Consider the following 13,440-nt stretch of genomic DNA (forward strand, 5'->3'; position numbering starts at 1 on the left):
CTTAGAGTAGTTCTTGGTGTGATCTCTTTTTCCTCTTAACTCCCTTTAAAGTTTATGATATTAGTTATTCAAAGTGCTTTTCTATCTGTTCTCCATGGATTCTTAGAACAATTTTGTAAGGCAGGTAGTATAGATATTATTAATCCCCTAAGATCACATGGTAAGTGTCAAAGTCTTCCTGAGTTCGTTCTTCTCCATATTCAGACTGTCATCCATCTGTGTGTTCAACAGGCATTTATCAAAATCCTTCTGTGCCACAGGCACAAGCACACTGGGGATGCAGCAATGACAAAGGCACTCTTTCTGCACTCGGGAGCCTAGTGGGGAAATGGACAAGTCAACAGTGATTACTTTACAAAATGCTAAGTGCTACCAGGGGGTGCATAGGGTGCCATGGAAGAGGATGGGAAAGACCCTTACTCAGATTTGGGGGGCTTATGGAAGACTTTCTAGAGGACTTTTGTGAGCTGAGTTGTAGAGTATGAGTAGGAGTTATCCAGATGTAGGAGGAACAGAGGCTGTTTCAGGAACAAAAGGAGTAGCAAATGCTAGGTCTGGAGGTGAGAAGGCATGTTTGCCTTCAAAGAACCGCAAGCAGTTCTCCACAACTGTAGTATGGAGTGTGAGGAAGAATGACATGTACAGTGAGTTGGTGGAGGGGGCAAGCTTCCAGGCAGGAAGGTCAGTTAGCATGCTATTTCAGTAATTGAGATGATAGACGATGGGAGCCTGCATTTAATAAAGTAGCAGTCGTGATGGAGAGACTGGACAAAGTGGAGTTAAATACAGGATAGAATATGCAGGACTTGCCAGCTGATGGTCTGTGAGTGAAAAAGAGGGGAGGAAGGTCTCTGTCTTAAGCAGTTACTGTAGAATAGTACCCCTGACCGAGAGAGGCATCTGAAGGAGAGGACCAGGCTCGGGATGCCTCAGGGAAGGCACCCCTGTCAACCCCTGTGTCCTAGTACAACCCCCACCGTTCCCTCAAGATCCCTTCACAGACTGCTCTGTCGTCTAGGAAGAGTGCCGGTGTCCATTCATCTTCAATGTCAGGAAAGCTTCATTTCTTTTTTTAATGTGTAGGTAAAAAACATAAAAAATTTTTTGTGCCACGTGGATTATTTTGCCTGTCCTCTAGGACATGTGCACATTGCTTTGGAGACTATTGATAAACTGTCTGTGAAAGAGCTTTGAAATTGTAAAGCACTTTCGCAAATGTAGAGGCAGTTTGGACCTGGATACAGACAGACATGGTTTCAGCTTCTTGCTCTGCCACTCAGCTGGTTACCTTGCATGGGTCGTTTACTCTGAGTCTTGTCCGTAAATTGGCAGTAATACTTGCTTTGTGGGAGTATTGATGAGGCCCAGAGCTCATGTATGTAAAGTATATAACCTAATGCCTGTACTATTATAAATGTTCAGTAAATGGTATATTTATGAATTATTTTGTGTTTAATCTTCTTTTGTATTTTATAGTTCTTTTTAAAATATTTTTTATTTTTAATTGTGGTGAAAAACACAGAACATAAAATTTCCCACCTTAATCATTTTTAAATGTATGGTTCAGTAGTGTTAACTATGGTCACATTGTCGTGCAGAGGATCTCCAGAACTTTCTCATCTTGCTAAAATGAAACACTCTACCCGTTAAACACTTCCCTATTCCTCCCTCCCCCCAGCCCTTGCCAACCACCCTTCTACTTTCTGTTTTTGACTGAATTTGACTACCTTAGATACCTTATATAAGGGGAATGTATTTTACAACTCTTGAAATGAAAAAGGTACCAAGTGCAATTAAGGTGTTGTTACAATTGTGCCTAGGTGCTGCCTGTGAGTAAAAACAGCCAAATGATTACATTTACTTTCCACAATGGCTGTGTTGCCACTCTTCGGACAAGCGGGACAGAACCAAAGATAAAGTATTACGCAGAGATGTGTGCATCACCTGAGCAGAGGTGAGGATTGGCTTTTTAAATATATATATAAAAACTTTATTGAGATAGAATTCACATACCATAGAGTTCATCCATTTAAAGCGTGTAAGTCAGTGGTTTTTAGTATATTCAGGGTTGTGCAGGTATCATTACAATCAATTTTAGAACATTTTCATCACCTCATAAAGAAAACCCATTTCCTTCCCTCCCTCTTAGCCCCAGGCAACCACCAACTTACTATCTGTCCTTGTAGATTTGCTTATTCTGGACATTTCATATAAATGGAATCATACAATGTGATCCTTTGTAACTTACATCTTTTACTTAGCATAATGTTTTCAAGGTTTCTGTGTTGTACCATGAATCAGTACTTTATTGCTTTTTTAAAAAATTTATTTTCATGGCCCAATAATATTCCATTATATTGATATACCCATTTTTTTAATCCAGTTATGAGGTGATGGACATTTGGGTTGTTTCCACATTTTGGCTATTATGAATAATGGTGCTACAGACGTTTGTGTACAGGTCTTCGTGTGGACGTATGTTTTCATTTCACTGGGATATATATCTAGGAGTGGAATTTCTGGGTCGTATGGTTGTTCTATGTTTAACCTTTTTAGGAACTGCCAGACTGTTTTTCAAAGCAGCTACATCATTTGGGAATTGAATTTTTAAATTTTAGTGAATTTATATTCCTGAGAATGCTCTCTGAGTTTTACGTAGTATATGATGAGTATAAAGAAATGATCAACAAATAATTTGGTTATTGCCAAATATTCATTTTCTACATCTAATATGATTTGACTTGATCTGCCCAATTTATTTCCTTTTAACATTATGAATTGTGACTAAATTAACTTGACTTTAATAAATATATTCAAAGCCCATTTAAACTTATTAAAAGTAATACCTCCTATGATGTTGTCATTGATCAATATATTTTTGGGAAGGCGATTTTTTGAAATTGCCTTCAGAGCCCAAGGTACATTATTTTGTATTTCCCTAAATCTTTGTGTTTAAGAGTAGATTTTATTTCCTTTGGGGGAAGAAAAGACCTCCTGAAGTTGTTTAAACCAAACAAACGAACAAAGTTTAAACCAAATTGGGTAATGCTATATTTGGTTAAAAATGAAGGATTATTATTAAAGTAATAAAAACTGATTTGTTGTGTAGCTTGTAAAGTGACCGTGAAGGCAGTTTAAAAGAGGCTGTCCTAGAAATGTTTTGGGCAACAAGAGCTCATCAGGTGATGACTTTGAAGGGCGTCTTTGTAAGTGTGTATTTATCTTTTAGACATCTCATTCTTGTAGCCGTGCCTCCCTCTGCTACTTGAAATACGTGCTATATCACCCCGTGATAGCTATACTGGCTATTCTTCAAAGTGTTTCAGGAAGCTATTTTATCTTAATACCTGGTATTGATGTTCTAAGCCATTAAATTGCCTGACCCAGGAGAAATCTTTAGATGCCCTATAACTCATCCATGTATTAGGGACCAAGGAACTCCTTTTAATGCAGTTCTACATGAGTTTGTGATAATGGTGTTTTTTTGTATGTGATTGCCCCTCTCTTTGTTTTGTTTTTTTGTTTTTTCGGGTTTTTTTTATTGAGTTAATGATGGTTACAATCTTGTGAAATTTCAGGTGTACATTAATGTTTGTCAGTCATGTTGTAGGTGCACCACTTCACCCTTTTTGCCCACCCCCCCACCCCACCTTTCCCCTGGTATCCACTAAACTGTTCTTAGTCCATAGTTTTAAATTCCTCATATGAGTGGAGTCATACACAGATTATCCTTCTCTTGCTGGCTTATTTCACTTAACGTAATTCCCTCAAGGTCCATCCATGTTATTGCAAATGGAATGATTTTGTTCTGTTTTACAGCTGAGTAGTATTCCATTGTATATATGTACCACATCTTCTTTATCCATTCATCTGTTGATGGGCGCTTAGGTTGCTTCCATGTCTTGGCTATTGTAAATAATGCTGCAGTAAACATTGGGGTCCATAGGGCTTTTGGTATTGCTGACTTCAAGCTCTTTGGATAAATACCCAGTAGTGGGATGGCTGGATCGTATGGTAGTTCTATTTTTAATTTTTTGAGGAATCTCCATACTGTTTTCCATAGCGGCTGCACCAGTTTGCATTCCCACCAGCAGTGTATGAGGGTTCCTTTTTCTCCGCAACCTCTCCAACATTTGTTACTATTAGTTTTAGATATTTTTGTCATTCTAATGGGTGTAAGGTGATATCTTAGTGTAGTTTTGATTTGCATTTCCCTGATGATCAGCGATGATGAGCATCTTTTCATGTGCCTATTGGCCATCCGTATATCTTCTTTGGAGAAATGTCTGTTCATGTCTCCAGCCCATTTTTTGATTGGGTTGTTTGATGTTTTGTTGTTGAGTTGCGAGAGTTCTTTATATATTATGGATATTAAGCCTTTGTCAAATATATGACTTGCAAATATCTTTTCCCAGCTAGTGGGTTGTTTTTTTGTTTCAATCCTGTTTTCATTTGCCTTGAAGAAGCTCTTTAGTCTGATGAAGTCCCATTTGTTTATTCTTTCTATTGTTTCCCTTCTCTGAGAAGGCATGGTATCTGAAAAGATCCTTTTAATACTGATGTCAAAGAGTGTACTGCCTACGTTTTCTTCTAGAAGCCTTATGGTTTCAGGTCTCACCTTTAGGTCTTTGATCCATTTTGAGTTTATTTTGGTGAATGGTGAAAAAGAATGATCAATTTTCATTCTTTTACATGTGGCTTTCCAGTTTTCCCAGCACCATTTGTTGAAAAGACTTTCTTTTCTCCATTGTATGCCCTCAGCTCCTTTGTCAAAGATAAGCTGCCCATAGATGTGTGGTTTTATTTCTGGGCTTTCAATTCTGTTCCATTGATCTGCGCACCTGTTTTTGTACCAGTACCATGCTGTTTTGATTACTGTAGCTTTGTAGTATGTTTTGAAGTCAGGGATTGTGATGCCTCCCATTTTGTTCTTTTTTCTCAGGATTGCTTTAGAAATTCAGGGTCTTTTGTTGCCCCATATGAATGTTAGGATTCTTTGTTCTAATTCTGTAAAGAATGTCATTGGGATTCTGATTGGGATGGCGTTGAATCTGTAGATTGCTTTAGGTAGAACGGACATTTTAACTATGTTTATTCTTCCAATCCATGTACATGGAATGTCTTTCCATCTCCTTATGTCGTCATCCAGTTCTCTCAGAAAGGCCTTGTAATTTTCATTATATAGGTCCTTCACTTCCTTAGTTAAATTTACCCCAAGGCATTTTATTCTTCTTGTTGCGATTGTGAATGGTATTGTGTTCTTGAGTTCTTTTTCTGTTGGTTCATTACTGGAGTACAGAAATGCTACTGATTTATGCAAATTGATTTTATACCCTGCAACTTTGCTGTAGTTGTTGATTACTTCTAACAGTTTTCCAATGGATTCTTTGGGGTTTTCTATATATAAGATCATGTCGTCTGCAAACAGCGAGAGTTTCACTTCTTCCCTCCCTATTTGGATTCCTTTTATTCCTTTTTCTTGCCTGATTGCTCTGGCCAGGACCTCCAGTACTAGGTTAAATAAGAGTGGTGATAGAGGGCATCCTTGTCTCGTTCCTGTTTTCAGGGGGATGGCGTTCAGTTTTTGCCCATTGAGTATGATGTTGGCTATGGGTTTGTCACATATGGCCTTTATTATGTTGAGGTAGTTCCCTTCTATGCCCATTTTGTTCAGAGTTTTTATCATAAATGGCTGTTGGATCTTGTCAAATGCCTTCTCTGCATCTGTTGAGATGATCATGTGGTTTTTATTCCTCAGTTTGTTGATGTGGTGTATCACGTTGATTGATTTGCGGATGTTGAGCCATCCCTGTGTCCCTGGTATGAATCCCACCTGATCATGATGTATGATCCTTTTGATGAATTGCTGAATTCGGGATGCCAAAATTTTGTTTAGAATTTTTGCATCTATGTTCATCAGTGATATTGGCCTGTAGTTCTCTTTTTTCGCGGTGTCCTTGTCAGGTTTTGCTATCAGCGTGATGTTGGCCTCATAGAATGTGTTAGGAAGTGTTCCATCTTCCCTAATTTTTTGGAATAGCTTGAAAAGGATAGGTGTTAAATCCTCTCTGAAAGTTTGGTAGAATTCCCCAGGAAAGCCATCTGGTCCTGGGGTTTTATTCTTTGGGATGTTTTTGATTGCTGTTTCAATCTCTTTCCTTGTGATTGGTCCACTCAAATTGTCTACCTCTTCTTGAGTGAGCGTTGGGAGATTGTAGGAGTCCAAGAATTTATCCATTTCCTCTAGGTTATCCATTCTGTTGGCATATAGTTTTTTGTAGTATTCTCTTATAATCTGTTGTATTTCTGCACAGTCTGTTGTTATTTCTCCTCTTTCATTTCTGATTTTGTTTATTTGAGCTTTCTCCCTTTTTTTCTTTGTAAGTCTGGCTTGGGGTTTGTCAATTTTATTTATCTTCTCAAAAAGCAGCTCTTTGTCTCATTGATCCTTTCTACTGCCTTTTTCGTTTCAATAGTATTTATTTCTGCTCTGATTTTTATTATTTCTCTCCATCTGCTGACTTTGGGCTTCATTTGTTCTTTTTTCTCTAGTTCAGTTAGGTGTGCTTTAAGGTTGCTTATTTGGGATTTTTCTTGTTTGTTAAGATGTGCCTGTGTTGCGATGAATTTTCCTCTTAATACAGCTTTTGCTGTATCCCATATGAGTTGGTATGGCATGCTATCATTTTCATTTGTTTCCAGGTATTTTTTGATTTCTTCTTTAATTTCTTCAATGATCCATTGCTTGTTCAGTAGTGTGTTGTTTAGTTTCCACATCTTTGTGCCTTTCTCAGCTTTTTTCTTGTAATTAATTTCTAGCCTTATAGCACTATGATCAGAGAAGATGCTTGTTATTATTTCAATTTTTTTAAATTTGTAGAGGCTTGCCTTGTTTCCCAACATATGGTCTATCCTTGAGAATGTTCCATGTGCACTTGAGAAGAATGTGTATTCAGCTCTTTCAGGGTGAAGTGATGTATATATGTTGATTAAGTCCAATTGTTTTAGTTTTTCATTTAGCTCCACTGTTTCCTTGTTGATTTTCTGTCTGGATGATCTCTCAGTTGATGTGAGTGGGGTGTTGAGGTCCCCTACTATTATTGTGTTGTTTTTAACATTTTCCTTTACGTCTGTTAATAGCTGCTTTATGAATCTTGGTGCTCCTGTCTTGGGTGCATAGATATTTATAAGTGTTATTTCTTCTTGATGAAGTGTCCCTTTGATCATTACATATTGTCCCTCTGTGTCTCTCTTTACCTGTCTTATTTTGAAATCCACTTGGTCTGATATAAGAATTGCAACACCTGCCTTTTTTTCCTTGCTATTTGCTTGAAGTATTGTCCTCCACCCCTTCACCCTGAATCTGTGTTTGTCCTTGGGGCTGAGGTGTGTTTCCTGGAGGCAACAAATCGTTGGATCATGTTCTTTAATCCATTTTGCCACTCTGTGTCTTTTTATTGGAGAGTTCGATCCGTTCACATTGAGAGTGATTATTGATGCATGTGGACTTAATGCTGTCAGTCTGTCGCTCATTATCTTGTTTTCCTGCATTTCTTTTCCTGTTTGCTTTAGACTACCCATGTAATACTGCGATTTCTTATGCTGGGTTTCTTGGATTTTTCCTTATTTATGATTTGTGACTCTGTTCTGTACTTTATTTTAGTGTCTACCTTGAAGTTTGTATTTAGAATCTCGTGTATAATATAGTCTATTCTCTGGTGGTCTCTTACTTACTTGACCAATACTGATTTAGACACTTTGCTCTTCCCCTCCTAAATAATTATTTTCATTTTTTATTCCAACTCATCTTATTAATTTGTAGTTAGAGTGATAAGATCGTCCTTGCTTTGGTAGTTTCCTTACCTTTACCCTAATGCTATAATTGAATAATTGCTATCCTGTTCTGGTTCTATCCATTGGTCTCCCTAGTCTGTGGATTGTGTCCCCTTTCTCCCTTTTTTTCTTTTTTCAGGTATGAGAGTCTTCTTGAGGATTTCTTTTAATGGAGGGCTTTTGGTTACAAATTCCCTTAACTTTTGTTTGACTGGAAAAGATTTAATTTCTCCCTCATATCTGAAGGAAATTCTTGCTGGATAGAGTATTCTTGGCTGAAGATTTTTATCCTTTAAAGCTTTGAATATGTCACTCCATTCTCTCCTAGCTTGTAGGGTTTCTGTAGAGAAATCCGCTGACAGTCTGATAGGGGCTCCTTTATAGGTTATTCTCTTTTTTTTTTCTTACTTCCCTGAGTATTTTTTCCTTATCTTTCCTTTTTGCCAATTTTACTACTATGTGCCTTGGGGTAGCTCTTTTTATATTGACAAATCTAGGAGATCTAAAACCCTCCTCTACACACATTTCTCCGTCGATCCCTAGATTTGGGAAGTTCTCTTCAATAATTTCGTTAAGCACACTTTCTGCTCCATTTTCCTTTTCCATATTCTTGGGAATTCCTATGATCCTTATGTTCTTACTCCTCATTGAATCCATTATCTCTCGGAGATTTTCCTCGTTTTTTTTAAATTCTTAGTTCTCTTTCTTCCTCTGTCTGGAGCCATTCAGCCTGTCTATCTTCAATTATGTTACTCTGCTCTTCTATGGTGTCTACACGGGCATTCAGGGAATCCGTATTCTGTTTTATCTGGTCCATTGTGTTTTTCATCTCAAGTAATTCTGTTTGATTCTTCTTTATCATTTCAAACTCTTTTGTGAAGTAACTCCAGAACTCGGCTTGTTTCTCTATCTTTCTCTCTACCTCATTGAGTTTTTTGATTATAGCTGCTCTAAACTCATTATCACTTAGTTTACCTAATTCCAAGTCCTCAGGACTTAATTCTGTGTTTTTATTGTTTTCCTTCTGGTCTGGGGCTTTTGTAAATTGCTGGATGGTAGAGGAGCGGGTTTTTTCGCATGGTGGTAGAATTTGGTTGCAGTTACAGCCTGTCGCCACTAGATGGGGGTCGAGAGCCACGTGTTGTGAGCTCTCCGCCTTGGGACAAGATGGCTGCGCCCACTGGCTTTGTGGGGGCGGGGGGGGGGAGGGGCTGTTACACACGCTGCTCTGGGTTCAGATCAGTTCTGTTCTCTGGTCTCCCAAGGCCCTTTGTTTATGGGGTCCACGCAGACGGAAGCTTCCCCCCGTCAGCGGGTTTCCACTGAACCAGGGCAGGAATCCTGGATGATCCCCCGGTCGTGCAGCCCCTCCCCTGCTCCTTCCCAACCCGCGCCACAGGGATCGCAGACTCTAGGGGAGGGAGCGATGTTCTCTCCTACCATTCCAGCGCCTCCGAGGCTGTAAGTAGGGTTTATGATCTCCACCTTCTTGGTATTGTAGGTCTCTAACGAGCTGGCATTATGTTTATTCTCTGAAATTCAGTTCTTCCAATCTTTTGTTGTATTTTGGAGGGGAGAGAATCCCGGGTCAGCTCACCCCGCCATTTTGCTCCACCTGTGTTAGTTCTTTCTCCTGTTTTGTTTTGTTTTAACTGAATGAATTTCTCTTTCGTTTACCAGTTGCTTAGTCATCCCATCAGGTATAGGCCCTCTTAAAAAGTCATAACAATGTAAGCAAATTTTAAGGCTATGAGAATAATTTCTAAACTCTCAATCTTTCTCCTCAGTGACACTGCCTTACTAGAAGAGGAACTGAAGAAACTCATTGAGGCTTTGATTGAGAATTTTCTTGAGCCCAGCAAAAATGGCCTGATCTGGCGTTCTGTTTAGTGCCCACCAGGACATCATTACTTTGCACTGGCGTATGGAACAGGACTACCAAGGACTCCATGCATTTGAACTCATGTTAGCTTTCTCTCTATTTTATCTGGCCAAGTATCTGTTTGCTTTTATAGTCTTTCTTTTTGGTTGGCTGACTAAACAAACTGTGTAAATTTGAAATGAAGTGGTCTGGAGAGAAATTATTCAAATGTTTTCATAATCTTGAACAAAAGTCATTACATTAAAAGTATTATGGTAACACGTTTAACAGAAACAAAACATTACAAAAGTGAGTGTTCTTATTAAAGTGTGATTAAGCTTAGTTCTGTATTCTTGTAATTGTGTATAGCATGGTTTTAAAAGAAAGCAGATAAATGTTATATAATTGTAGAGTTGGTTAAGGAAATTAATCCATAAAATTGGCAAGAAAATGGCATTGCTCCCAGAATACTGTGGAAAAGTGTCATTGTTACATCACAGGTATTAACTTACAAATTGGAGTATTTGAAATAGGGTATTTAGCATTTCTAGCTTAGAATGGATGTTTCATTATGTGGTTTCAGCACCTGTTTTGGGTGCTCTTGGTGCAGTGTAAATTTATTGTATGTATTTAAAATTCTGACGTTTACTGAACATAAAACAATAGTGGCAACGCTCCCAAAGGCTTTGTTCTTAGCAGATTTCTTGGTGCCTTCTCAGGGTATGGGTGAACTGAAACAGTGTTCCTGCATTGAATATAATTGAATCAGTTAGTTTTAAGACAGTTAAGGAAAATCTTCCAAACTGGATAGGTGCTTTCCCTCTGTATCAAATAGGTTTGCTGATTTTAAAATCTTATGAATGTAAATAAAAATCTTAATAATAACAGGCTCAACATAACTGTATTTAAGGATCTTCCTGTTAGAATTGTCAGTTCTCACAGCCTTTAAGTAAAGAAAAAAATCTGAACTGAAAAAGGAGCTCTGAATTTATTTAAAAGTTTAACTTTTGAATTACATTTTTATAAGTAGATTTATTCCTTTATCAGATGAAGGAATGCTAATTTTACTAAGAAATAAAACCTCCAGGTTTTGGGTGTTATGAAACACTAAAACTACGTGTTTTAAAACTAAGGTCCAGTTTATCCTGACACCTTTCTGGCTTCTATAGAATTTCTGATCACAAGAGTACTATTTATCTTTTTTAATATGGAAAAAAGAATTTGGAAGGTCACTTTGGTTGATTCTGCAGTCTTCTAAGAAAAACATAATAGGGGAGTGCTGTTTAATCTCTTCAAGTGTATCTTGTCCTGCGTAGCTCACCGAAAGCTTAAACACATGAAGTATAGCTAAAAGGTAACAGTAACAAGGCCTTGGCGTGTAATTATTCTAAACAAATTGCCTATGGGAGATAACTGGTACTAGAGAATTTACTTCCTAAAATATCATAATAATACACAATTTGAACTGATTAGAATATGTATTAAATCACGGTTTGGTTTGTTGCAACTATCAGCTAACATTTGGTTGAACCTATATAATCCAAATATAATTTTCAAATTATTGTATTGCCACTATTGTTAATTTGTTCGTTGCTTACTCTCTTATAGCTGGATCTTGTATGGCTGTAGATAATAGCTAGCTAAATGTATTTCTGAATGAGTTTGTTTTCAGAGGCTTTGCACTGAAGAAGAAATGTGTAGAATTTTTTGCTTAATTTGCTTTTAGGAATGTAGATTGTAATTTAGTAAATGGCCTATATTCTACAAAGAGGTGTGAACAATGCTATATATATATATATATATATAAAATATGTATATTTGGTTTTAGTATCTGTGTTTCAGTGACTGACGAACAAAGTGGAGCTAAAATGATATGATAGCCCATTCATAATCACTAAAGCCATGTCACGATTGTCGTTCTATCATAAAGAGAACAGTTCTGAGTGCGTTAATGTAATACAACATTTAAGTCATCTGAATCAAGGTGAAAAGTTAGTAAAGCTTGGATTCTTACCACAAAAATTTAAAAATCCAGCTAAAATTAACAATGTTTAGGAAATTATTTGATTCTAGCCAAGCTCTCGAATCTGGCTGAGCATGATATTTAACGTGAACTTGACAGCATAGATATACACTTGCCTAACAGGATAAATTCAGTAGCCTAACCAGGAGAGACAGAAGTGCTGGCCAGTGGGTCTCAGCCATGGGCTCTACGTTGTTTATCTTTTTCTTTATAAACGATATCATGGAAATGAATGCATTCTCATTGAGGTGTAGATCAAAGCTGGGATTTTCTAGAGCTTTGGGGAAAAAGAAAGAGTTAGTGGGGCAAGATCAAAGCATACATTAGAAATAAACAGTAGAAATTAACAAACAATAGAAAGGTCAATAAGGTGGCAAAGGAGATGCTTCTTGTGAAGGGCAAACTTACCATCCTCAAAGTAAGGAATAAACTGGCTATGGGCAAGTTGTTTACTTGTGTTTATTTGTTATTATGTGCAGATAGTGACCCTTCTGTTTACCTTTATTAGCACCACTAAAAACAGGCCAAGTTTTAGGAGGTGAGACAAGTACCCCTCTTACTGATTCAATTCCTGCTAGGATGTTGTGTTTTAGGATTGTATGGGAACTGGGGAGGGGAGGATATAGCAGAAATAAGAAGAAATAAAATATAAGTTGGGAAGTAAGACTGCTGAGAAAAAGCTTGAAGAATTAAGATCATTTAACTCTGGAGGGGGAAAGCTGTAGAGATAGTTTAGTAAGTGTTAACTTATTACTTGAGTCTTTTATTGAGGGACTCAAAGTGAGAAATAGTATGACAAACTGTTCTTCATCTCCAGTGAGGACAGAATAAGAGGGAATAGTGATCTTTTTAAAAAAATAAAATAAAAATTTTAAATGTTTATATACTAAATGGATTTGTAAGGTTCCTTCCAATACTTTTTTTTTTAACTCAGGTTGGAACAAAGATGATGTCATAAAGAGCACTGAAAGTAACATTTGAGTTTCACTTCATATCTAGAAAAACTTAGCTCCCAGGACAGTTTTTGTATATGGTGAGTAGTAGATGCATGAGTGCAGTCTTTATTCACTGCATAAAGCCCTGCTTGATAGTATTTTTAATTTAACTTGGCAAATTGAGACTTGAACATGATTTTGTTCATCTTGAAGAATGTATAAGCATTATAGGATATTTGTGGGGTTTGTTTTAAATATTAGGTATTCTTATTTGGATGTAGTAACTTCTGCAGGATGTAGTTACTTCAGTAACTTCATAGAGGTTATAAGAGATTGGATACTTTGGAATATCTTTATATAGGAAATAGACCACCTGTTTCTTAAGAAGATTGCTTCTAGAGTTGATGCAACAAAGATATTAGCTGGAGTTCAATGGAGAATTTCATTGTTCTATGAACTGCTGCTATTGGTACTTTTTTCACATGTTTTCCATTGATGTTTGTGATGCTTGAAAAATCCAAATTCCTCTTGGACAAATTTATTTTATGCCTTTTTCTCTCTACCTCCCTCTTCCCTTAGGTGCCCTCCCACATTCTGCTACTGTGAAAAGCTATTGTCCTATTACCTCACTGATAAGAAATCTTAACTGTATTCATTCAGAATGCTTTAAACTTATTCATAAACTATGTTTGTTTATTGACTTTTTGTTATTTTGTTATTGTGAGAATATTTAGGCATTATAAGAAGTAATGTTAAGTCTATTTCATAGCCTTTTTTTTTGGTCTGTC

At 37.1% G+C, this 13,440-nt stretch overlaps 1 protein-coding gene across 1 annotated transcript in view; it reads left to right on the plus strand.

Moving 5' to 3' along the window:
- Positions 1 to 11,265, plus strand: part of PGM2L1 (phosphoglucomutase 2 like 1) — a 65,306-nt gene extending 54,041 nt beyond the window's left edge. Inside the window, exons 14-15 of the mRNA XM_044752496.2 lie at positions 1,821 to 1,954; positions 9,621 to 11,265. Coding sequence (XP_044608431.2) covers positions 1,821 to 1,954; positions 9,621 to 9,723 — 237 coding nt within the window. The 3' untranslated portion in view covers positions 9,724 to 11,265. The remainder of the gene's footprint in view (positions 1 to 1,820; positions 1,955 to 9,620) is intronic.
- Positions 11,266 to 13,440: the final 2,175 nt, after the last annotated feature.

This window comes from Equus asinus, chromosome 20 (genome assembly GCF_041296235.1).
Source record: "Equus asinus isolate D_3611 breed Donkey chromosome 20, EquAss-T2T_v2, whole genome shotgun sequence".
Classification (NCBI taxonomy): Eukaryota; Metazoa; Chordata; class Mammalia; order Perissodactyla; family Equidae; genus Equus; species Equus asinus.